Here is a 24,953-nt window from a genome sequence, read left to right on the forward strand (position 1 = left end):
TGTCATTTTTTAAAAACACATTTATTGAAATGATCCCTAAAACATAAAAAGCGAATGGTCATTTTCATTAGAACTTTCGACACAATAACTTCGCCCTTGCCCACAAAATCTAGCTTCAAGTACTCCGCTGGAGAAAAAAAAATCCCGGGAACGTGATTAACATGTACAGCCCCAAAACGGCAGGTAAGGACATGTGGCGATAAACCAAGTCTATTTCCCCCGGAATTTGGGGTTCATTTGACGAGCCCGATCTTCTTGGCTTCCGTCTCGTAAATGAGCAGCCGCCACATCTTTACGATGAACACTTCGGCTTCTTCGTCCAGAACCTGGAATGATAAAAACAGACCGCGAGCAAAAATGAGAACCCTCTAAACCTCTGCTAAATATGAAAAAACAGTATGTTCTAGTATACTACGTAACCCCTCAAAATAGCGATTATCTCGGCTGAATTTAGCCTCGGGTCGCTTGCGTTGAAAGCGGCTTAAATTTGACTCTGTTCATGTGGTAACAATCTCTACAGTTAGCTTGCTCTCGAACAGGCTACGATTATCCCCACTTTGACATATGGAAAATCAATCGGTTTTCTCCTCGCAACTACACAATTCACATATCAGAGTTCCTCAAATATTTTTCACACTCACCATGGCGACGTCATCCAAGATTCCCTGCGGCGTGCCGTGAGCCATCACCTGCGTAGCGGGAACCACACACAGGTGAGCTCGTCTTCAGGTAAGGATGCGCGGGCGGTTTCTCACCTTGGAGCAGACGAAATCCACCAAAGTAGGCTCCTCCTCTCCGATGTACTCGATAATCTTTTTGTTGATCCACGGCCGAACGTGTCGTTCCATCAGCGCCTGAGGAAATAAGGCGGGACTCGAACCGGGATCGCATTTTGTGCGTGCGGGTACATTTTCATGTCAATCCGAGAGCCCAGTCGTGATAACGTGGCGTACTATACACCCATGCCGTGTATGTTATCTTCATAATCTTTGATATAATAAACTTCAATACATTTCCCAGGTTTCAATGGTATTCATTGAATGCATAGTTTTTAGTTGAGTGTTCACACCACTTCACCAGCAAAACTGATTGCAGACGTAAGCTCTTAAGGCCAAACCTGACCTAAAATCTTGCCTAAAATGTTACTCATTAAAGTCAGATTTAATTTCTTGATGACTGGTGGATAAGAAAAAAAAAATCCATTGTTCTTGGTTTTGTATGTAAAGAATCTAAGCAAGGGATTCAGTCCATGCACCAGAAGGTTATTGAAAAGGAAAGAAATGTCAGTGAGAAAGGAGCTCAAGTATAACGTTTGAAAATTCTGATTTGTTTCAAGCTCAAACTTAAATATTCACAGATTTGGGTTAGAATGGATTTTGAATCCCAATTATACCTGGACTTGACCGTGATTGCGGATATGTATAGAACATTTTGAGTGTTGGGAAGTCAAGAAAATCATGAATGACAGTTATCACCGCTCAGGTCCAAATAATGGTTACCCTAAAGCAGCAGCTGAACCTGTTCTAAAAATAATGCTGGGTTATGTCATTTTCTAGTAGAATTTCTTTTGTTTGAATTGCTCTCCAAATGAAGAGTCGTTTGCGCTGACTAGGAACAAAAAGTGACTCTCGGCTTGAAGACTTCCGACGTATTCCGAGCGATGTGCCTTACCGCGTCTACCATGGACCAATCCAGCGGGTAGGAGAAGAGGTCCGGCTTGGCGGTGGGAATCTTCTCAATCAAGCTCTTGATGTGTTTGCGTTTCTCTTCCGAGTTGGGGCCCTTGGGGGCGCTCTCGACCCCCTCCGTCGCACCCTTGTCCTCGTCGTAATCCAGGGGGACCAGTTTCCGCTTTCGCGGTTGCTCTTCCGCCTCCTCCTCCTCGAACTTGCCGAAGACGCTGTCCACGGGGAGCTTCTTCCTCTTGCCCGCATTGGGCTGACTGGGACTGGCGGCTGCGGGGGGGACGGGACATGATAATGGGTCAGGACGTTTACCCGGTAATATTCGACTCAAACAGTTTAAGTCTTTTTCCGTTAGTTTCAATTATAGAGGGCACTTTATAATTGCACTTTGAATGTAAAGATCTTCCCTAAGCTCTTGATGACATATTTTAGCTTACAGAAGCAGCAGCACTCTAAAGGGTGTGGGTATCAAAGAACGGGGGCATGATATAATAGTCAAGCTAACAGACTAGCACCTATGAAATCTTCGAAAACATGTTATCAGCCGGAAAAACACTATCCTTGCATGCCTCCTACATCTCTCATATGCCTATTTGCTATTAAACAACTATTGGCTAAACTCCCGCCCATAACTTCAAAATCTTATGCACCCTGTAAAGTCTACAATACAATACTGTATTCTTGGTCCAAGGCTTGCAGTGATGCTAAAAGGCAATAAACGATAACCATGGAAACAAAGCTCTCAACCACAACAAATGCCAAGGAATCTGGCTGTAAATCATGAACAGATAAAACTTGGGGAATTATTCAGAAAAAGATAGCGATTAAAGCAACAGTCTAACAATTACAATCATCTTTTTAAATTTGGTTTTCATTTTAACCCACTGTCCATTTGCATCCACCCACTAACACCACGGTACCAGCTCAAATCACACAAAAGGTAAATACAATTTCGTTCTTTTTTCATTACATGTATATGCCTCGAAATCCGGCCGGTTCATGGGATCATACCATTTTACTTAAAATATACCCCTGTTTTAGTCCTGTAAATGTGTACTATTTTGACATGACGGTGTTTTAATCCGGGGTACTGAGGGTTTGGAGGGTATGAGCCCATTACCAAAAGGTTTATATGGCAACTTCACTTTGCAATCCCCACTTCAGAACAGAGGAATGTTGTAGAGTTCAACTGTATTAACGATAAAAAAAAGTTTTACTATGTTATTACCAGGTTGATTATTGAAAATTGTTATCGACTATTACTAAATACAACATTTGACCTAACACTGGTAAGCTATTTTCAGAGTAGTACATGCTATAAAAAAAGATTTGAGAAATGCTCGGCTCTAAAAGGTTGTTGACCCCTGCTCCGTGTCATTCAATCTTTTAGTCCTGAATGCACAATATATCCAATGTACTTCTTAGCCAATTTGACCACTGGATGTCGCTATATTGTGTGGTGCAATTGATAAAGAGTAAAAAGATTACAAATGATGAAGACTCAAAGTGTATAAACCTGCAAGACAGGAAAACAAGAGAATGGGAAGTAGGAAAGAAGAAAATAACAACATATAGAAAGAAAACGACTGTTTTTTTTTCTGAGCAGCCGTAGCAGCAAGATGGCTGACAAGCATGTCAGCTACCATTATGTTTGCGCCTCATTATGTAAAATAGATACATTTCTCAACCTGTGAGGGAAAAAAAAGTGCTTATTAATTCAATTTGCCTCTAGGTGGCGCTAAACATTTGTTTAACGGGACTGTGTGTAACTCTATCGTGTATTATGTACATGTGATATACAGTGCATTTATTTTTGGAATTGTGGAAAGCTAAAATACATCCTGAATATTTTTGGGGGGTCTGAAAATCAAAATGCAAAGAAATAAATAGGCACACTTAGCTAGTTGTGGACTTTGCATAGGATGAGATTGTAAAGTGAGGAAGAGCAACTCACGCATTTTGAGACTGAGGCCGATCTTGGGTCTGTTCTCCTCATCCGGCAGCTTATTGGGGGGCGAGTTCTCGTGCGGGATGATGATCCCGCAGGGCGACTCGTCACCCGGCGTGCCGGGCGAGCCCCCCCCGCTCGCCGAGGAGACGGACGGCGCCGCCGTGATGGGCCTCATGGTAGGCTTGAGGTAAGGCTTGACTTCCCGGTTCTCCTCCTCCTCTTCCTCCTCCTCGCCGTCCTCCATTTCTTCACCCTCCGAGCGGGCGGGGGCCGGTCGGCGCTCGGCTCGGCGGTTCTCCCGGTGGTCGCGGGAAACCCTGCGGCGGTGCTCCCGGGGCTCCTCGGGTTCCGGGTCTCGGACGAAGGGAGGCCGTCTCAGCCGCTCCTCCTCTTCCTCCTCCATCTAACCCGATGGGGGATCAATGTGCAGGGAATGATGACGCCACCTTCACAATGACAAATCTCTCACACACAGATGACGTTTATTTTTACCCTGCGCAGCTCCGAGTCGGGGTCCGGGTGTCCCTCGTCGAGCAGCCTCTGTCTGATTTTCTCCAGCTCCTCCTTCTCCCTCTTCCTGTCGCGCTCATCCGCCTCCACCTCCTTCTCTCTGTCTCGCAGGCGCTTCTGCAGCGCGCTGCCCCTAGTGGCCGGAAAGAGTACGAGGATGCTTTCAGAACAATGACTGCGGGGGTTTCCCCCCTCCCCCAATATGTCTGCTACCAATGTAGGCCAAGGAGTCTGTTCGTCTGCAATCATGTCATACTAGGCGTGAATAATGTCTTTGTCGAGAAAAACAAATACTGAAAAGAAAAACTTCAATTGACAGTCTTATTCCCTACTCATGGTATTACAACTGAGAAAATGGAGTGTGAGCATTGAAATATACACTACAGTTAGCAAAATTCAGAAGCCTCATTCTATATGTTCTTGCATGAAAAAGGATGAATCGAAGCCAGTAACAGGACAAGAAACTGCTATTAGTCCCAGGGAGCAACGATAAAAGAACTATTGAGACGTATATACCCGGAGCGACTGAAAAAAAGCGCCTAGAGCAGGGGTATTCAACATGGTGCCCACGGATACCAAGTTGCCCCTAATTAGCACCAGGGTAGCACGCAGGGCTAATTAGATTAAATTCCAAGATGTTTTTCAAAGCCTTTTAAAATCAAATGAAGACCAAACCGACCAAAAATCATAATTGAAACAAAAAATGAATATATATATTTTTGCACATCAAACCTTGTACACATTACCTGACCAACTGAAACTACATCAGTTTGGATATTTCTGTTATTGTGGTCACCGTCAAATTAAATCGGTGAATTATAAATATTTAAGAAAAGGACGATTGATAATTGTGACAAAATCTTTTAACTTCAAACAAATATAAATCTTATTAATGTGTCCACATTTATAAGACTTAATGCCAATTTTTAGAAAAACAGATTCCATGCCTTTCAAGACATTTCAGAGATCCACAAGAACCCTGGATAGGTCAGTGATTTCCTAGGAAATTTGATTACTAACCTGTTATGAGAAATTATAGACATCATCAATGTCTTTAAACTTATTTTTTTCAAATGGTTGGGGTCATTTTAAACCTATGTTTACAGATTTCAACCTAGTCATAAAATAATAACTTTGTAACAAAGTGGATTCAATAGGTTGACAATCACCTGCACTACACAATCCAACACCATTTGGTGATTAAATATTAGTGTCCCTTTAATTGGACTACAGACGCCTCATTGAGCATTAAAAAATATTTTGACATATATCCTTAAATTACAGAGTAATAACATAAGTAGCTTTCTAAAGATGCAAACGGCCTGTCAGCAACAAAAGAGTGGCTCTCAAATTAAATAGTACCCTGAATCACAATCAGCAACCAGTAGCTTGTATGAGGATAGAGAAGGAAACAGTGGAAAAAAGAGTCAAAGATGACTAGCACCGGATGCCTGGATTGCAGAACTCAATTCATTCAACTAGTGGCCCTTCACACTATCGGCAACAAAAGAGTGGCTCTCAAATTAAATAATACCCTGAATCACAATCAGCAACCAGTAGCTTGTATGAGGATAGAGAAGGAAACAGAGGAATAAAGAGTCAAAGATGACTAACACCAGATGCCTGGATTGCAGAACTCAGCGATGTTCGCTTGTATGACACTGAAGGACAAAATATGCATGATTTGCACAGAGGAGCAAATATTAACAATAGTGGCGAGTTGAAGTCTGCAGCCAAGAGGCTACCATGAGTGGCCAGAGAAGGAAACAGTCATAAAAAAAGTTGAACAGGACTGTATTATGGGGTTCCATGACCACCCCATGCAGGACTCAGAAAGTAAGTCGTTTTCTAAACCCATGAGTCTTAAAAAAATCATTCATTTGAGATAGTGTTTGGGCTTATTATTAAAATTATTAGTGTTTTTTTTTTTAGATTAGAAATATGACTCGACTTGAATGAAGTATTTTACACCACTAGAGGTAGCTATACAATACACACATGGGCTTAAACGTGATTCCTACCAGTAGTATTTCGGGTCATCTCTGTCATCATCGTAGTCTGCCAGGAACTCTTTAAGACGTTTGCCTTCTTTCCCCTGATGGACATAAAAAGCAAAGTCTCACGATAGAATCCAAATATAAAAATAAGCCAGAGTGAGTTGTTGGTAAGAAAGGTAACAAAAACGTGGAAAATAAAAATCCAAAATCAGGAAAGTAGATATACCACATTTTCATGACCATAGGGCGCATCGAGTGAAAGGGCAGAGTCTCCGTAGCTGGTTCCATTTCTGTATTCAAAGCATGCACTAGGCGCACTGCACGATCGGGCACAACAACCCTGTGCTTGCGACCGCGTTACAGCAACAAGCATACAAGAGTACGTGTTTAAAAATACAGTGTAAGCCAAACAGTTTCGTTCTGGACTGTTTAAGTATTAACTACAAAGTAAAAAATACGGATTAAACAAAATTTGTTTATAAAGAGCTGGTGAGAAAAAGCTTGGCACTCACATTTTAACTGGTAATCCATAACATAAGCGTCAACATCCTCAACCTCAGTTTTTGACCAGAGCAGCTTTTCTAAATATCCATTTACAGGTTCGCTTTAGTCACGAAAGCTTGATCCACAGTCCCGACCAAGCTGCCATAATCCCTTATTTCCTTAATATTCTGTGCCACCGTAGTCCGGGTGGAAATATGACACGTTTCAATACATCGAACAAAAGCATCAAGACGATGAACGATAACTTTCAAACTGCTAGATACGCTACGGTGTTAGCATCCATGAGCACTTCCGCTAACAAAGCATTGCAGCTGATGGCAATCAACCAAGAAATGCTTAAAAGTCTCATTAAGTTGGAAATGTGAACCATCTCACAAAAACATCAGATTTCACCCCAAAAGTCTTGACTGGGCCAAGGCTCGAACCGGTATCAGGGAGGGGGACCCAACCGTAAGGCCACCGGGCTGCTCCGTCACATTACATAAAACACAGGGCGCACTGCCAGATAGGACGTTTCGAAAATATCGCAGACGTCTTATGTGCGCCTTATGGTCGTGAAATTACGGTAATCACTGAATACATGACAGAATTCCTCCCTCACCATCTCCCGTCGGCGTTCATTTTCCCTCTCGGCTTCTTTGGTGTAATCCCGCGCTTTCTTCCTCTCCCTGAGCTCCCAGTTTTTCAGGCGCTGCGGTCAAAACAGGGTCAGGTCTCCTTATGCCGCAAACGCCGACATCCGTTCCTACCTCCTGATAGGCTGCTTCTTTGTCCCGCAGTTTCCTCTCCAGCCTGCGCCTTTCGTGCACGTCGTCTTCGTCGTCTATTTCCCGTTTCTTTTCGCGTTCTCGGTCCCGGCTCTTCTCCCTGTGGGGGCGTTTTGTTGCCATTTAGACAGTAATGGTATTTTCGTATCATACAGGAATCAACTATTTGGAACCTTCGTGTATCATTTCTCACCGAGAACTAAGCGTTTTTTTGTTCCAGTTACCAGTCTGAGAATTCCATTGCGTGAAAATGTCTAAACGTGTTGGGACCATTCACTGAAAATTTCTCGGCCGAATCAGTAACAGTGATACATTTATACGTTAAGTCTTTGAAAATATAACTGAATTGTTATTTTTAATATACAGGATTTCAAAACAAGGTGCAAGCAGAGTTCTTTTGTAAAAATGTCACAAATACTGCAAATGAGGATACCAACTTAGCTACTTTCAGTCCAGATGCTCTGGGTGTGGAGGGACTGTGCACATCCTGTGTCCACCCTCCGCTTATTCCTACTGCTCACCGAATGAATTTGTTCTAGGTGCTTTGCTATGGCTTTTTGGGTGTTTAAGGTTCTTGTGCGATTCTAGAACTTGTCTTTAAGTATTTTCCATTTATAAAGAAAACATGCAATGTTATTTTCTATAGTGTAGCCAGAAAAAGGTTAATTAGAAAATAAAAATATACATGCCTTTCAATTAATTTTCTTTTAGGGCTCTTCTCTTGTTGCAGAATATACAATTAACATTTTGAAGTGAAAATCATTTGAAAAAATTAACTAGAAAGAAGTAATTTGATACTTAAATATGTAAATGTCTGTAATTTGTGTGAAATAAAACAAAACAATAATAATAGTTGTTGTTCTTCAGGTCATCTTCTTAGGCATCTACTCGCTTTGGTTTCAGAGTGGTTCGCCGTTACAGACTAGATTTCCTTTTTTGGTAAAGGTTTTATGCAGAGCGTGGCTGCTAATCTTACCACTAAGGCATACATTTACATAACACCATGGAGCTAAATTTACAGCAGAGGTCGGGAACCTATGGCTCGCGAGCTACATATGGCTCTTTTCAAGAGTACGTATGGCTTGGAGGTAAAATAGGACTACAACAAATATTCAACGTACCGTTCAGTGCGGATCAGATTGTCGCACGAACAAATCCTAGGCAATACTGAAAGAGGAGAGGGTTTGGTCCTCTATATATATATTATATAAGACACAATTTAAACTTCAGTCAACACTCAAGGTGTCAGTCACACGAACAGACCCCATTTTGATGGTAAATCACTAAAAATTCCTGTACATGGAAGCTCACTGAGCGATCTATGTTCATTGTTGAGACACTTAATAATGAAAAGCCACACAACAAACTTTAAAGACCCAAAAAGCAGTCGGAAAGCACCTAGAACAACTTCATTCGGTGAGCAGTAGGAATAAGCGCAGCTATACACAGGATGTACACAGGCCCTCCATACCAAGCATCATCTAAGTTGGTATCCTTATTTGCAGTATTTGTGATATTTTTACAAAATAACTCTGCTTGCACCTTGTTTTGAAACCGGTGATAAGGACAAAATTGGCCTCAACTAGAAGTTGACATATCGGCATGTAATTAGACCGATTATTAAACACAACACTGAGCAACAACGGAGCCGAACTTTTCTCTTCCTCTCTTGCCTTCCGTCTTGAACGCTTCTGACCCTGCGCCTTCTGATTAGATAAGCGAATGGGGGCGCAGCCACTCCGCAGTCACCAGGGATGTGATTGAGGTGAGGAGAAAAAGTCTGAAACCTAGCCGGGGGTTTGGGGGCCCAGGGCAGAGCCCAGTGGGGGGGCGATGCTCCCCCAAAGCTCCTGGGTTTTAAGCTATTTACTTCTCCAAAACCATGCTTAAATTAATAATTTAACATCTTTAGAAGATTTAAATAACAAAATAATTTGCCCACATACCTGATTTTTTTTGTAATTACTGCAAGGTTAGTTCAAATGCAGTTCAGACCCTGCAGCTTGTGCAACGATGTGGCCAATTTATGCAATTTTTCTAACGGCCACCAGGGTGCGCCAGAGCAATAAAGGAAAGAGTGAGACAGTCTGATTTGTTTGTTACGCAAGTGAAAAAGTCGGAATTCCGACTATAGTCGGAAAAATCACATCCCTGAGTCAAAGACTGGAGCGAGAGTTAGGGGTAATCACTCATATATCTTTTACATTCGCATTTACTGTCTCATTCTCTCTCCACCCACTCCGCAACTACCCTTGACTGAAATGTCGAGGAAATGTTGTCAACATGAAGCGACGCGCACACGGAAGCAGAAATCACCGGTGTCTCACTCCCTTTCAGGTGACCTCCGATTTTCCTATGCTTCTCAATTCTGCTCTTCAGATAGAACGAGTGTCGCGATCGTAGTCCGTATAATGTGTATTTCTTAAGAACTATTGATTAACTTGATCAAAACCAGAAAGTGAACGTCACCGACACTGGAGGCGACCCAATGTAGCCGAAATATTATATTCAGCAACACGTAGACTTTATGTGGCGTGCTATAATAGATTTATAGTAATGCATGTTTATGACATACAGTGCATCCGGAAAGTATTCACAGCGCTTCACTTTTTCCACATTTTGTTATGTCACAGCCTCATTCCAAATTGTATTAATTTAATCTCTTATCTCAAAATTCTACACAAAATACTCCATTATGACAATGTGAAAAAGTTGTTTTTTTACTTTTTTTGAATTTATTAAAAATAGAAAACTAAGAAATCACATTTACATAAGTATTCACAGCTTTTGCCATGAAGCTCAAAATTGAGCACAGGTGCATCTTTTTTCCACTGATCATCCTTGAGATCTTTCTACAGCTTAATTGGAGTCCACCTGCAGTAAATTCAGTTGATTGGACATGATTTGGAAAGGCACACACCTGTCTATATAAGGTCACACAGTTGAGTGTGCATGTCAGAGCACAAACACCAAGCATGAAGTCAAAAGAACTGTCTGTAGACCTGAGAGACAGGATTGTCTTGAGGCACAAATCTGGGGAAGAATACAGAAAAATTTCTGCTGCTTTGAAGGTCCCAATGAGCACAGTGGCCTCCATTATTCGTAAATGGAGGACATTTGGAACCACCAGGACTCTCCCTAGAGCTGGCCAGCCTTCTAAACTGAGCGATCGGGGAAGAAGGGCCTTAGTCAGGGAGGTGACCAAGAACCCAATGGTCACTCTGTCAGAGCTCCAGCATTCCTCTGTGGAGAGAGGAGAGCCTTCCAGAAGGACAACCATCTCTGCAGCAATCCACCAATCAGGCCTGTCTGGTAGAGTGGTCAGACGAAAGCCACTCCTTACTAAAAGGAACATGGAAGCCCGTAAGGAATTTGCCATAAAACACCTGAATGACTCTCAGACCATGAGAAACAAAATTCTCTGGTGTGATGAGACAAAAATTGAACTCTTTGGTGTGAATGCCAGGCGCCATGTTTGGAGGAAACCAGGCACCGCTCATCACCAGGCCAATACCATCCCTACAGTGAAGCATGGTGGTGGCAGCATCATGCTGTGGGGATGTTTTTCAGCAGCAGGAACTGGCAGACTAGTCGGGATAGAAGGAAAAAGGAATGCAGCAATATATAGAGATATCCTGGATGAAAACCTGCTCCAGAGCGCTCTTGACCTCAGGCTGGGGCGAAGGTTCATTTTTCAGCAGGACAACGACCCAAAGCACACAGCCAAGATCTCAAAAGATTGGCTTCAGAACCACTCCGTGAATGTCCTGGAGTGGCCCAGCCAGAGTCCAGACTTGAATCTGATCGAACATCTCTGGAGAGATCTGAAAATGGCTGTGCACAAACGTCTCCCATCCAACCTGATTGAGCTTGAGACTTATTGCAAAGAAGAATGGGCAAAACTGCCTAAAGATAGGTGTGCTAAACTTGTGGAATCATATTCAAAAGGACTTGAGGCTGTATTTGCTGCCAAAGGTGGATCAACAAAGTATTAAGCAAAGGCTGTGACTACTCATGTAAATGTGATTTCTAAGTTTTCTATTTTTGATCAATTCAAAAAGAGTAAAAAAAAAAAAAACTTTTTCACATTGCCATAATGGAGTATTTTGTGTAGAATTTTGAGATAAGAGATTAAATTAATACAATTTGGAATGAAGCTGTAACATAAAATGTGGAAAAAGTGAAGCGCTGTGAATTTCCCTTAGGGGATGAATAAAGTATCTATCTATCTATCTATCTATCTATCTACTTTACGGATGCACTGTAGTTGTTCACTAATGGCTAAAACCAGAGACCCATTGTGAATGAGACCCTGTTTTTATCTTGGATTACCCCTGTTTAAACCAATGTTTGAATTGAATTTAGAATCTGACTACTCTTTGCAAGGTAAGACACACATCAAGCATATGGTGTTTGTAGTGGCTTTGGCAGACTACAGAGGAATATCACACTTATTAGTCGGGTTTGTTGTGAAATTCTTAATTTATTGTAAAATATTTCAAAACACTATTTCAGTTTTATTTGAATTCATAACAAATATTTTGGTGTCCTTTTGCATTATTAAAAACGTACTGTAATTTTCAACCTTTTATAGCAAATTAATATCAGTTCTCGGCCTCCTCCTAATACTAATGAACGGCATTGGCCCTGAAAAACCCATATCGGTCGATCCTTAGCCTCAACACCTTGGTAACTGCAGGAGTGAGACAAATTTTAAGCGGTATTTTTATATTGCTGCGGAACACAGACTCGAGCATCATTATTAATTCATAGATTTAATCAAATATATGTATTTAGCATTTCTATTATTTACTATGACGAAAATTCAAGTGTGACGGCTTTGTCTCATGGACTGCGCCAACAACTGCACCATTGTCATCTTTTTTTCTGTTTTCTTGGCTTATTCAGTGCCCAGTCCATTAAAAGCTAGGTTAATGTGTTTTTTTTTCTGTGTTGTGACCTTGATCTTGGGTCTTCCGAAGTCCAAAATCAAGAGCCTTCAGCTAGTACAAAATGCTGCGAGGCTTTTAACTAAGACAAGAAAGTTTGACCACATTACCCCGATTTTAGCTAACCTGCATTGGCTCCCTGTTAGCTTGAGATGTGATTTTAAAGATCTGTTGGTATTATATAAAATCATACATGGACTTGCTCCCTCTTATCTTTCAGATCTGATCTGCCCCTATGTCCCGGTCCGGAGCCTTCGCTCGGAAAAAGCTGGTCTACTAGTGATCCCAAGAGCCAAGAAGAGATCAGCAGGTTCAAGAGCGTTCTCCATTCGGGCCCCGGTGCTGTGGAATGCTCTTCCACCTGAAATTTGATCTGCAACCTCAGTGGAAATGTTTAAATCTATGCTTAAAACACATTTCTATTCTATAGCATATGAATAACCTACATTTTATGTTAACAATATAAGGGGATGGTGTCGTAATAGTCTGTAGTTTGCAATAGGCTTTAATCTGCGCAGCCCTTTGAGACTCTTTGTGATTAAGGGCTATACAAATAAACATGACTTGACTTGAATCTTAGTGTTTGGCCAGGGGTTACACATTTCAAAGCATCCCTCGTTAAAACTGATCTCTCTTTCACGTTACCTGGAGCGGCTGCGAGCGATACTCTTGTCCCGGCTTCTGTCCCTCTCCCAGTCTCGCTCTCTGGTCCTGCGCTCGCGCTCTTTTTCCCTCTGTCGCTCGTTCTCTCGTTCCCTGTCCCTCTCTCTTTCCTTCTCGCGGTCCTTTTCGCGGTCCTTCTCGCGGTCCTTCTCGCGATCCTTCTCACGGTCCTTCTCCTTCTCGCGGTCACGCCGCTCTCTCTCGCGCTCTCGCTCCTTTTCCCTCTCTCGCTTCTCCCGCTCAAACTCCAGACGTTCCTTCTCGCGCTTGTCCTTCTCCTCCTCCCTTTTCTGTCAGAGCAAAGCACACCCGGGTTGAGAACCTAGTCGAAAGGTCGCGTTCGACTTCAGAGGTTTCTGCGCGGACAAGACGAGCTTTTGGTACGCGCAGACTCGTCCATGCAAATCCTCAAGCTTACTTGATTCAAATTTAGCGTGGATTTAACAGTAAAATATATACGAGAAACGACGGGGAGGGTGGGGGGAGAAACCGGACAGATGTTAGTCTTTGCTTAAACTTGTTTTTTTTTTGAGACTTACAGGTGATGACCTATGGACTCAGCCCTTCGCTGCCCCTATAAGCCCTTTAAGCTAGGCCTGGGAGGAAAGCAGGTCAAACGGTATACAAGGGAAACACGTTATGGCCTTTGAATTGGCGTTAACATCATCAACACAAACAGCCTTTAATTTCAGTGAGCACATTTCTTCACAGATCAAATAAGAAGTATTGGAGAAACGTTCTTACCCCCTTGCTGGAGTCTACGGCGTCGTTTGGAGACCCAAGACACACTCTCACACACTTATAAATCAACTCTGCCATCAAATTAAACACAAGGCTTTTCATGAGAGAATATTTGCTTAGTCAAAAAAGCGGAATTCAAATCGAGTGGATGAGCATACACATAACAATGCTGTGATGGACAAGCCTTGGGTCTAATGTAAAACCAGAAATAATACTTGAAGTCTATGAGTTTGGTTGTTACTTCACTTACCTTTCTGTGTTATCATGGATGGAAAAATATCTGATTTAGCTTTAAAAGATATATACAAAATCAAAACATGTGCATGCTCATTCTGACCATATTATCGCTAAAGGCAGAGTCTGAAAGACGACAACATCCAGAAACGACACCTCAAAGTGTGACTGCATGCAGAGGCACGTACCTTCATAGTCTTCAGATCGCCATGCTGCTGTAAAGGGGGCGCCCACCTCCTTTATTATCCCCGTACTGAAGCGCCATTTTCAATACTACGGCCATGGTTATGGACAAGTCGCTTTCAACATGAGCATCACGAGAACAACGTTGTACAGAAGACTCGCAAAGGCTCACGCACACTTTGGCAGTAGGGGGGCGCCGTTAAAGGGCACAAATTTGTGGAAGCCCAAGAGTGCAGAAATGCGATCAATACAAAATAAATTATGAAGTAAGGAACAACTAAATAACCACTATTCTTTTTTTAAAAGAGAGGGACTGTTCTTCAAAATCTATCAAGGTGATTTTTTACCATATGCGCGGCCCCTACTCAAGGTTTCTTCATTTCCTCATGGTGTGGTTTTTGACTTTCTCCTTACGCTCATGAAGGCTTTAGAGGATGTAATTGTAGTCTGTGTTACTTTAGTGCAGTGGTTAGCACTTTCGCTTAACATGCAAGAGAGACCGGGTGGAAACATTTGTTGGCCTTGAAAGGGATGGGCGCCATCAGGCTGTACTTGTCCAAGACACACGTCAGGAAATGGTGCCCCTATGACCTTAGTGGTTAAGGGATCCAACCACAGACTTCTTGTGATTGCATCTTTAAGTTTAAAAAAAAAAACAAAAAAACTCCCATTTCAAAACGCTCTGTCAAAGTCGGTGGGTTGGGCCTGTGCTTAATCCAAACAATCGAATGGTTTTCCTGGACATTCTGTCCTGATGCCCCGCCTACTGTGATATGATAGACAGCTACTCCTCTTAAAAGATGCATTCTGAAATGTAACGTGAAATAAAAATGAACATTGCCAATTGAATTGTTTTGAAAGACATAAGTATGAGAACCCTAAACCACTTTAAAATGATAAAAGCTTTCATTGAATAACATTTTAATTGCTAGATTTGGAAAAATGTTAAGTACACATTTAATAATAATGCCAACTTATTTTAAATATGAATCGCTCTTAAGAATTTGTTGACTGTTACTTAGCAATATCATTGTTTTTAATTCAATTCAACTTGTCCCTCTTGGGCTTCCATAGAGATTGCTCAGAATCTGTGAGGGGCCAAAGTGGCTTGCAGTTGCCCCTCCGCAAGTCTTCATGAGGGGGGCGCCCAGTTGATTTATGAAGTAAAGGAAAGCTCATACTTACATCCTATCCGTGCAACTTTTTCCAAAGCTCTGTGATTCATCTTGCTTTAGTCACCATATGATCACTATCATAATGGTGGGGTTTAATCAATAGATTAGCTTTTAAGTAACTTTTCATCGTCTCCATGCATTGTATGTTATGTGTGTGATTAATTCAATAGTCACTCCTAAATATATTCACTACACAACTGTTGCATTAAGTGTGAAGCAAATTAAGTGTATTTGAATGGCATCCAATTCGTGCTGCAGTCTGAATAAATGTGTGGAAAGTAAACGAGTGAACTATACTGTGAGCTGCTGTCCAAAAACCTGTAATGTCAACAAGAGGATCAAAAAAAGGATTTTACCTTGTGAGTGTCTCGAAATTTACTAATCTCTCTGGTAATCAGGTCTCTCTTCTCCTCCTCCATTTCCATTGTATTTAAGTCATCCTGCGATTTGAAGTTTTGATGAATGTTTGACTCTGAGATTGAATGATTTTGCTCAGCACACCTCATTGTTTTTGTCCTTTTTTCTTTTTCGCCGCAGGGATTCTTCGTCCTGTGAAGGCGCGCTGAGCTCTTCAGCGTATTCCCGCATTAAACTATCAATAGCACTCTGGACAATCTGATCCTTTTTTATGGTCTCCTCATCCAAAACCTCCTCTTCTCCATTTTCTGCTTCTGATTTCTAGGAAAACAAACACATATTCAGTACAGTACTAACAACATGTTCACGTTACGATGTGGAGTAAAAGGTTTTACTCACAGTACGGCGACAACAACTAACCTTGAGTTCCCCAAAACTCTGAAAAATCTACCGCAAATTCCGGACTACAAGCCGCTACTTTTTTCCCCAAACTTTCAACCCTGCGGCTTATTCAGTGATGCGGCCAATTTATGTAATTTTTCTAACAGCCACCAGCGGCGCTCGAATTCAAGGCACATGACGCAGCTTACAAGCTAAACGCAATCGAGCAGTCCGATAAAGAAGGAAGGAGAGCTACTGCACGCAAACTTTACCTTGCGAGCGTGTTGCTAGCATGATTTTGATTAAGGGAGCGTGGAACGTAGTCTATATGACAAAGTCTCTTACCCATACTGGGGAAGACAACTTTGATGACGTCAATTATAAGGAGGTAGATGAGGACGGTTTACCGTGGTTTCTGCACGAATGGATTGTTTTTAACAAATCGGTTTATTGTGTAGCGAGCGTGTTTCTAGTAGCGTTTTGCTACCCTTCACAGGCACGGTTTGGGATGAAAGTTATAATATTATTATTAAAGCTTTGAAAACTCTCTCGGTGTACCGTCTTTCTTTGTAAATATGTGTAACCATGTATAATATGTATTTGCAACTGTATATTTTTGTAATGTATTTATTTTGGACACTTATTCTGATAAGTCTTGCACTGACCAATTAAAAAGAAGGGGCGTAACAGACGCGGGGGATGACGGGAAGTGGGGACCGGTAAAGGTGAGTGTTTGTGGACACGGCAGACAACAGTGGATGCAGGACAAAGACTAGGAACCTTCCCGTGGTGTCCTGCGAAGGGCTCTCTCCCGGGGGAGCCTTACGAATCCAACTCAGTCCACTCAGACTCGCTCTTTCTTTCTTTCTTGCTCCTCTCTCCTTCTTTGTCTCTCCTTTTCTCTCTTCCCCCTTTACACTCTTGTCTCTCATTTTCTCTATCCCTCTCTTTCCTACTCTCTCCCCACCTCTCTCACTCTCTTTTCCCCCTTTTTGCCTTTTTTTCTGTCTGTCTTTCTCTTTCTATCCGTCCCTCTCTTTCTCTCTCTTCTACTCTCCTCTCTCTGTTCTTCTTAGGGCGGGCAACTTCGAGAGCAACCCTGGCCCCCAGTCCAAATGCCAGTGGTGCTTTCGAACCATTCGCTGCGACCACACCCCAATCACCTGTACTACCTGCCCACGGGGCTTCCATAAATCATGCACCGGCCTGTCCGAAAGTACTAAGGACTTTAGAGGCTTCGTCTGCTTGGTTTGCTTGGGTCGCACCCCGTCAGGCTTGGCGGCACAGGACAGTCGCAGCCCCCCTCTTCTTCTGAGAACTACGGAGCCTCCCACGAGCGAGTCTGGGGCTACTATGGATTACCTTAGGCGCCTTGAGTGACTCAACGACGACGACGACGACAACAGTGGATATATATTTTTCCCACCCTTACTTTTGGAAATATACACTTTTTTTCCTTGGATTACTTTTAACGGGACCCGGACTCTGCAGGTCTGCAACCAATATTAACTACTGGTATCGTTTTCCATTATTTTGCCGGCTGTGGTTTTTAAACTGTGAACTTCGTGTTCAGTTAAAATCGCGGGACTCAAAGTTGGGTTTGGGTTAATTTTACAATTACGTTACATATTTTAATTTGGGCGCATGCGGCTTAAATACAGGTGCGGCTTGTGTAAGTACAAAAGCGACTATCCTCTCAAAATGTGGTGGGTGCGGCTTATAATCAGGTGCGCTCTATAGTCCGGAATTTACGGTAACTTTGTGGTATTCATGCATATGACAAGTTACATCTCTAACATGCCTTTCTGCCATCAGACAATATCATATAGAATGCTGGTTTGATTTGGTTTGCATTGGGGTATTAAGAAAATGCAGATATCCTGTTGGCTGAACCACCTCCTATAAGCACTTCCGTCTCTTCATTTTATTCAAAATTAGGGGTGATTTGATAAGACTTCGAGAGTCAGCAATTTTTATTAGCTATGGGTCCCAAGACTTGGAGTGATGTTAAATGTGGAAGCAACAAAATGATAACCATGCAGAGAAGGCCCAGTAATGGTTACCCCTACTAATGAATATGCAGATAACAAATGGGAAATCAATACAAATATTAAGAATATGGCAGAGATTAAAGCAAAACAGTATTGTAAGGGCATGGCAAGTCTCACAAGTGGAAGTTTTAAAATCAATTTCATTTTTATTCCACCATCAAGGTCTCCCTCCTCTTCTGCATCCACCCACTCGCTCGCTACTCCACATAAAATCATGTAAAACCAAAAGCGAATAATGTTTATTCGTTTCCTTGACATCTAAAATTGACTATATTCTGTTGTTTTAAATTATCTATTTTAATTTCATCTGGGATACAGAAGAAATTACCGTAAATCACTATCTACCACTACACAACCATTTACCTTTGCAATCCCCACCTCAGAAGGGATTCATGTTGTTTACGGGAGTTCCACTGTTAGTATTAAAGCATAATGCTACATGGCAAAAAATATGAGGAGTCCGGCAAGGGGACTGTTAAAGTCGGCTTTTGTTTGCAGGAAGCATAGGACCACTATCCGCTAGTGGACTCGATAAGACAAAATGAGCAAATAAGGGGAATAATAGATGAGGGAGGGGAAGAGCATAAAATCACGCTGTTGGCGGATGACTTGTAAGTAATGCGAAAGAGCCCTCTTTATCATTACCAACACTGTTGGAGAACTTCAAAATACAGTGCATCCGGAAAGTATTCACAGCGCTTCACTTTTTCCACATTTTGTTAAGTTACAGCCTCATTCATTATTAATTTAATCTCTTATCTCAAAATTTTACACAAAATACTCCATTATGACAATGTTAAAAAAAAAATATATTACTTTTTTTGAATTGATTAAAAATAGAAAACTAAGAAATCACATTTACATAAGTATTCACAGCCTTTGCTTAATACTTTGTTGATCCACCTTTGGCAGCAAATACAGCCTCAAGTCCTTTTGAATATGATTCCACAAGTTTAGCACACATATCTTTAGGCAGTTTTGCCCATTCTTCTTTGCAATAAGTCTCAAGCTCAATCAGGTTGGATGGGAGACGTTTGTGCACAGCCATTTTCAGATCTCTCCAGAGATGTTCGATCGGATTCAAGTCTGGACTCTGGCTGGGCCACTCCAGGACATTCACGGAGTGGTTCTGAAGCCAACCTTTTGAGATCTTGGCTGTGTGCTTTGGGTCGTTGTCCTGCTGAAAAATGAACCTTCGTCCCAGCCTGAGGTCAAGAGCGCTCTGGAGCAGGTTTTCATCCTGGATATCTCTATATATTGCTGCATTCCCTTTTCCTTCTATCCTGACTAGTCTGCCAGTTCCTGCTGCTGAAAAACATCCCCACAGCATGATGCTGCCACCACCATGCTTCACTGTAGGGATGGTATTGGCCTGGTGATGAGCGGTGCCTGGTTTCCTCCAAACATGGCGCCTGGCATTCACACCAAAGAGTTCAATCTTTGTCTCATCGGACCAGATAATTTTGTTTCTCATGGTCTGAGAGTCATTCAGGTGCTTTTTGGCAAATTCCAGACGGGCTTCCATGTTCCTTTTAGTAAGGAGTGGCTTTCGTCTGACCACTCTACCATACAGGCCTGATTGGTGGATTGCTGCAGAGATGGTTGTCCTTCTGGAAGGCTCTCCTCTCTCCACAGAGGAACGCTGGAGCTCTGACAGAGTGACCATCGGGTTCTTGGTCACCTCCCTGACTAAGGCCCCTCTTCCCCGATCGCTCAGTTTAGAAGGCCGGACAGCTCTAGGAAGTGTCCTGGTGGTTCCAAATGTCTTCCATTTACGAATAATGGAGGCCACTGTGCTCATTGGGACATTCAAAGCAGCAGAAATTTGTCTGTATCCTTCCCCAGATTTGTGCCTCAAGACAATCCTGTCTCGCAGGTCTACAGACAGTTCTTTTGACTTCATGCTTGGTGTTTGTGCTCTGACATGCACACTCAATTGTGGGACCTTATATAGACAGGTGTGTGCCTTTCCAAATCATGTCCAATCAACTGAATGTACTGCAGGTGGACTCCAATTAAGCTGTAGAAAGATCTCAAGGATGATCAGTGGAAAAAAGATGCACCTGAGCTCAATTTTGAGCTTTATGGCAAAGGCTGTGAATACGTATGTAAATGTGATTTCTTAGTTTTCTATTTTTAATGAATATATAAAAAAAAAAAAAAAACTTTTACACATCGTCATAATGGAGTATTTTGTGTAGAATTTTGAGATAGATTAAATTAATACAATTTGGAATGAGGCTGTAACATAACAAAATGTGGAAAAAGTGAAGCGCTGTGAATACTTTCCGTATGCACTGTATATGGAGAAGTCGCTGGTTATTTGAGTAATGAGAGTAAATCAGTAGCAATAATGATATCAGGAAATTGACCAACAGAGGCGATAGAAGTATTTGATTTAAAATGGACAAATAAAGGGTTTAAATATTTGGGGGTGACTACTACACCGCATTCCACGCAGCTGTTTGATGCAAATTATGGGAAATTGAAGAAGGAAATAAAGAAGGATTTGGCAAGATTGGAGGTTTTGCCTTTAAGCCTTATTGGAAGGGTACAAATAATTAGAATGAACATATTACCAACACTATTATTTCTGTTTCAGTCTCATCCACATTTAGTGTTCAATACATTGATATCAAAATTCCTTTGACAAAATAATAAACCTAGAATTAAATACAAAACACTTTTAGCCTCCAAAGAAAAAGGGGGCTTAGATCTACCCAATATTAGAAATAATTATTGAGCAGCTCAAATTAGAGCTCTTATCCTGTGGATTACTAAAGACAAATATACAATATGGGTGGACATAAAGCTGCGGTCTTGTCCAAATCCGCCTGTGGAATCCTTATTCATATCAGTAGCGATGTGGAAGAAGTTAAAACTCCAGAATGAATGGATTAAGGGAACTATTAAAAAACATGGTCAACAATACAATTATATATATATATATATATATATATATATATATATATATCCAGGGATCAGAATGGAGATTTTCATTTTCAGCTGAAATAGCCAGCGTCCAGGAATAAACCAGGGCGGAGCACCCCCACCCCCCAAAAAACCTGGGTTTTAGGCAATTTACTTGTCCAAAACCATGCTTATATTTATCATTTAAGTAACATTTTTAGAAGATTAAAATAATTTGCCCACATAACTGATTTTTTTGTAAATACTGCAAGATAAGTTCAAATGCAGTTCAGTCCCTGCAGCTTGTGCGACAATGCGGCCAATTTTTCTAACGGCCGCCAGGGTGCGCCAGAGCAATAAAGGAAAGAGTGAGACAGTCGGATTTTGAATTTGTTTGCTACGCAAGAGAAAAAGTGAAAAAGTCGGAATGCCTTTGGGGTTCAAAAACAGCGGAAATCCGCGGATCCGCGGAAAATTCTGATCCCTGTATATCAAACACGGTGAATAGGGCTACAAAAATAGCAAAAAAACCTGGGGTTATGGATGTAGGATTTAAAAAAGGGCACAAAAACGATTTATGTTGATTACCCAAGTGTTTGAAGGACAGATATTAAAATATTTTGAACAACTTCAACGAGAATCTGACATGCCTAAAAATGATTTTTATAAATATTTGCAACTAAGACATTACCTCCAAAAACATGATGAGTGGGGGAAAATAAGGAGCCAACTAAAGTTGAGGAATTATTGATATCATACTCAAAAGGACAATCAAAAAAGGGTGTAACCTCAAAAAAAAATTGTATAAAGCCCTGCAAATGGATCTCAGTAATGATGAGATGGAGGTTAAGGAAAAATGGGAACTAGAAGCTAATGTAGCGTTAAAAGACGACGACTGGGAGAAAACTTTGAAAGAGGGACACAAAATAACCAGCAGTCTGACATAGAGGGAGTTTGAATGGAAGGTAAAAATGTGCTACTACTATACACCCTCCATCACTTCAAAATAAAAGAATACAACCAATTTATGTTGACGGAACTGTGGGAGGGTGGGGGAGTACACGCATATTTTCTGGAATTTCCCTGTGATATTACATTTCTGGAGAAGTATCAGACAGAAATAAACTTAATTATTAGTTGGGAGTTGCGGTTGGACCCAGTGACCTATGTATTAGGAATTTTGCCAGAAGCGTTATTGACTGGTCAATACAAATATTTACTAAGGTTCATGCTTCTGGTAGCAAAGAAAGTGATCACCGTTTCCTGGTTGAAACCACAACCTCCTGACATAAAACAATGGAGAAACTTCAACTGAAACTAGATAAATTTGAGAAATGTATTTCTGCATTTTTTTCTATATAGCGCTTTTCAAGTCAATGACTTCCCAAAGCGCTTTACAATGTGCTCCGCATTTTCCAATAGCGGTCTTGTATTGCAGCCATGTAAGACGCTAACCTGCTTATTGGGGGTATTAGGGGTTCAGTGTCTTACCCAAGGACACTTCGGCATGTAACACGGACAAGCCGGCATTCGAACTAGGATCGCTTGATCCCAAGACGAGCGCTCTACCTCCTGAGCTACTGCCGCCGTGTCGAAACACCTTTTAATTGTATTTATTTTATTATATTTCTTGTTGCTATTCTTTTGTTAATTATGGGAATGTCAATTGTATCTATTTTTTGTCCGTGTTGCTGTATGGAGGGTGACAAATTGTGTGTGAGAAATAAAAAGTTATATATAAAAATATGAATAAAATACATTTCTTACCCCATTCATACTCCTTTTTTTGGCCTTCCACTCTTCGAGCTGGGCTTCAGTTTTAGGATCCACTCGGACGAGAAGATTCTTGTCCCCAATATGCATGTCGTGAAGTAGCCGCAGAGCTCGTAGAGTGGAGTCTGGCTCTTTGTACTCACAAAACCCAAATGCTAAAGGGAGAAACGTGACAATGTTTACAAGTCCAGATGACGAACCTTTTTATTTCTATTATGGTTGGAAATCATTCAAACGAACCATAGAGCAAGTGATTCATTCACTCATTTTCCACAATAAAATGTTATATCTGGCAATCAAAGCAAGATATGCAGGTAATCATCACAGGTTACCTTGCAGCTTGCCTGAGGCTCCTTGTACTCTTTTCCAGCTCAGAACAATACCACATTTCTGTAACAAGGGCACAAACAAATAATTCTGAGTATCAGAGGTGAGAAATTGTACATAAACCCTTCACGTACCGCTAGCAGCTGTCGAATGAGCATATCAGAAGCTTTTTCAGATATGTTCCCCACAAACACAGTGGTAGTCGGGCCGGCCTCTTCATCTCTGGGTCGGAGGAGAGCTTCCTTCCTATGCATTGGAGGTTTGCTGAGCACGGGCAGGGACGACACTATTACAGGGTTAGGGGTCATGATGCCCATGTGAACTGGGATCATCGGTGTGCCTGCAAGAAGAAAGCTGTGCATTACTATTTGGTTGCGAAAAGTCATAACCGAGGGGATTCTTTGGGCACTTACCTGGAGGGAAACCAGCATACTGAGGGGGTAGCCCAGGAGGGGGCAACAGTGGCCGGTTTAAATGTGGAGGAAAAGACATCGTGGGTCTAATCTAGACCAACCTAGTGAAAAATAATGACAAAATTGCATTACTCCTAAAGCAATTGCAATATTTAATAGGTATGATTTATTTGCAATTGCAATTCAACCACCCTGGAATAACAACCTGCTAAAAGCGGCAACACTGCTAAGGAAATATTTCACGATCGATGTGTCAAAACTCCGCGGGGTTTAGGTTTTCATAAATCGACCCTCTGACGTTCCAAGTGTTCTATTTTTTTACTATTATAACGATATAATCAAAAACAAGAGAAACTTTCCCGAGAATTGCTAAATTATCAAGCATGGTTCGCATGCGCCAAACGAAAGCTAAAACATGTTAACAATTTTGCGTTGAAAATAACGTTAAAATGCGCGTCCACATTTTACCTACCCCAAAATGTTCCCTTTTTGATATACTGAAACGACTAAAACTTGTTTTCAAAGTGTAGAAGTCTTTCAAAAAATGCTAGAACTGGATAAGGAACCGGCCTGCTATTACACAAATGCTAGCTAAATGGAGAGGTAGCGAATAATCGCGTGGTTGTAGTTCCCAAATGTGACCGGCGGGAGGAGCTACTGTTTTTTTCACGGTTTGAAAGCACCAGAATGAGCAAATCGAACAAGCCGAACATGGCTGCGTATGCTCATGAATTCATTGTTTCTATATTTTCACATACAATAAGAAATCAACCACGTTCCGTAAAGAAATACAGTACAGGTTCATAATAAGTTTTTTTTTTTGAACAATTTTATTGACACTTTTAACAGCAAATAAACAATGTGAGGTTTTAACATTTTTTCTTGACACTTTTAACAGCAATTAAGCATATTCACAATTTCGCTATATCATTTTCTAACAATATGACGTTTAAACAATTTTTGTCGACATGTTTAACAGCAATTAAACACATTCGCAATTTCATATCATATTACAACAATATGAGGTTTTATCGACACTCAAGACACTCCTAAAATATATTTACCTAAAACAAAACTGAGTGTTTGTTATATTTATGACATAATACCAAGAGTGTTTTTGTCGATTAAAATGACGCCCGCGGGAAAACCCAACAAGATACAAATAACACAATCGTATTCTTTACTTTATTAATCGTGCCCTCATTTGAGTTAACGTCTCATCCAAAACAAAGCCCAGGCGTTATTTTCTCTGAACGACCATTAAATAAATACGTCACATACTGTGTTGTGGATCCAATTGCCCGCTATAAATCAACTTCCCCTATTTTATTTATAACATTTATACACTTTTAAGAAATGTTGGGGTGCCACTGTGAGTATGT

General features: G+C 41.3%; 1 protein-coding gene across 1 annotated transcript; it reads right to left on the reverse strand.

The window, feature by feature from the left end:
* Positions 1 to 2: 2 nt before the first annotated feature.
* Positions 3 to 24,198, reverse strand: rbm25b (RNA binding motif protein 25b). Its single transcript, XM_088325041.1, has 17 exons — positions 24,044 to 24,198; positions 23,572 to 23,672; positions 23,293 to 23,498; positions 23,164 to 23,221; positions 22,826 to 22,986; positions 15,861 to 16,037; positions 15,716 to 15,799; positions 13,009 to 13,316; positions 7,397 to 7,514; positions 7,249 to 7,338; positions 6,168 to 6,241; positions 4,129 to 4,279; positions 3,640 to 4,039; positions 1,672 to 1,955; positions 756 to 854; positions 642 to 689; positions 3 to 326 (listed from the first exon to the last, which is right to left on the reverse strand). The coding sequence occupies exons 2-17, from the start codon at positions 23,648 to 23,650 to the stop codon at positions 234 to 236; spliced, it is 2,430 nt and encodes an 809-aa protein (XP_088181167.1). The 5' UTR covers positions 23,651 to 23,672; positions 24,044 to 24,198; the 3' UTR covers positions 3 to 233.
* Positions 24,199 to 24,953: the final 755 nt, after the last annotated feature.

Source organism: Urocampus carinirostris, chromosome 20 (genome assembly GCF_059441175.1).
Source record: "Urocampus carinirostris isolate Australia breed hairy pipefish chromosome 20, RoL_Ucar_1.0, whole genome shotgun sequence".
NCBI classification, from domain to species: domain Eukaryota; kingdom Metazoa; phylum Chordata; class Actinopteri; order Syngnathiformes; family Syngnathidae; genus Urocampus; species Urocampus carinirostris.